The 1,517-nt window shown below is 41.6% G+C and overlaps 1 gene segment (V, D, J or C); it reads right to left on the bottom strand.

The window, feature by feature from the left end:
• Positions 1–706: 706 nt before the first annotated feature.
• On the bottom strand, positions 707–1,517 carry LOC118944286. The segment is given in 2 exon segments: positions 707–1,077; positions 1,256–1,517. Coding segments are annotated over 2 exon segments (420 nt in total).

Genomic DNA, 1,517 nt, shown 5'->3' with positions numbered 1-1,517 from the left:
CCAGGTGAATCAGAACTCTGAAGATAATGATGAAGATGATGAATATGCTGAGGAAGACGATGATGATTTGATATGAGTGTCTCCTGGATGAAGCTCTGAGGTGAAAGGAGATTGGCTGTTGTAGTAGCATGTTTCCTTCAGGGTGGTGGATAGTGACAGTGTTAGAGGGAGTGTCAGGAAGCCTGTACTGTAAAGCTTGCTCATAGGACCTCACTGTGAACATGACTGATTACATGATCATGACAATGAACCCATCAGACATTAGAACAACTAGAGTTAGAGGTCCCCCTACAGTATGTGATGAGACCATCAGACATTAGAAGAACTAGAGTTAGAGGTCCCCCTACAGTATGTGATGAGACCATCAGACATTAGAAGAACTAGAGTTAGAGGTCCCCCTACAGTATGTGAGGAGACCATCAGACATTAGAAGAACTAGAGTTAGAGGTCCCCCTACAGTATGTGATGAGACCATCAGACATTAGAAGAACTAGAGTTAGAGGTCCCCCTACAGTATGTGATGAGACCATCAGACATTAGAAGAACTAGAGTTAGAGGTCCCCCTACAGTATGTGATGAGACCATCAGACATTAGAAGAACTAGAGTTAGAGGTCCCCCTACAGTATGTGATGAGACCATCAGACATTAGAAGAACTAGAGTTAGAGGTCCCCCTACAGTATGTGATGAAACCATCTCTTTACATATTATATTACATCCTGTTGAAATACTGGGGTTTGTGTGCAGCTGTACTTGTTGTCTGTATCACTGTGTTGACTCACAGCACAGAAGTACATGCCACTGTCTCCTGTCTCCAACTTCTTCACTGTAAAAGATCCACTCTCAGCTACAGCCTTAACAGTTGGATATTTGTCTTCCCTGAAGTCTCCATATTCTGGATCGCTGTAACTACTTGTGTAAACTACCTGCTTCATTCCCTCTCCTGGAAGCTGTCTGTACCAGTACATCTGGTTGTAGTTAGCTCCCTTAGTGTGACTGCAGTTCATCTGAGCATCACTGTCTTTCAGTTTCCAGAGTATGGTGGGTGTCTGAGTGACTTCACTCCCCTCAACAAGACCTGTAAGGACACATTGAGAATGAAATCAACAGAGATAGGAACAGTTAGACCTGAATACATCAAGACTCAGGAACATATGCTTGGAAACATCAATATATATAACTAGAGTAGTTATTGTAAATAAGAATTTTGTTCTTAACTTTCCTGGTTAAATAAATGAAACATTATGAAACTGTACCTGCAGCACAGAGCAGTGAGACAGTAACAGTGAAGAGAAATGTGAACATGTTTGATCACGTTATATGTGAGAGTGCTGGAAAGAGTCTGGTATGAATGTATATAAAACAAGAGGAGTGTCACATAGATGAATAGATGACAATCAGTAGACCACGGCAGGTTCCACCATATTCAACATGTCAGTGAAGTGGGAGGGACTGATGATCTGAATACATCATGCTAATTAGTGGTTCAGACTGTAGAGACATTCACATTATTAAAGT

Source organism: Oncorhynchus mykiss, chromosome 25, assembly GCF_013265735.2.
Source record: "Oncorhynchus mykiss isolate Arlee chromosome 25, USDA_OmykA_1.1, whole genome shotgun sequence".
Taxonomy (NCBI): domain Eukaryota; kingdom Metazoa; phylum Chordata; class Actinopteri; order Salmoniformes; family Salmonidae; genus Oncorhynchus; species Oncorhynchus mykiss.
Note: the sequence above shows the minus strand (reverse complement) of the source record. Positions and strands in the feature narration are given on the sequence as shown.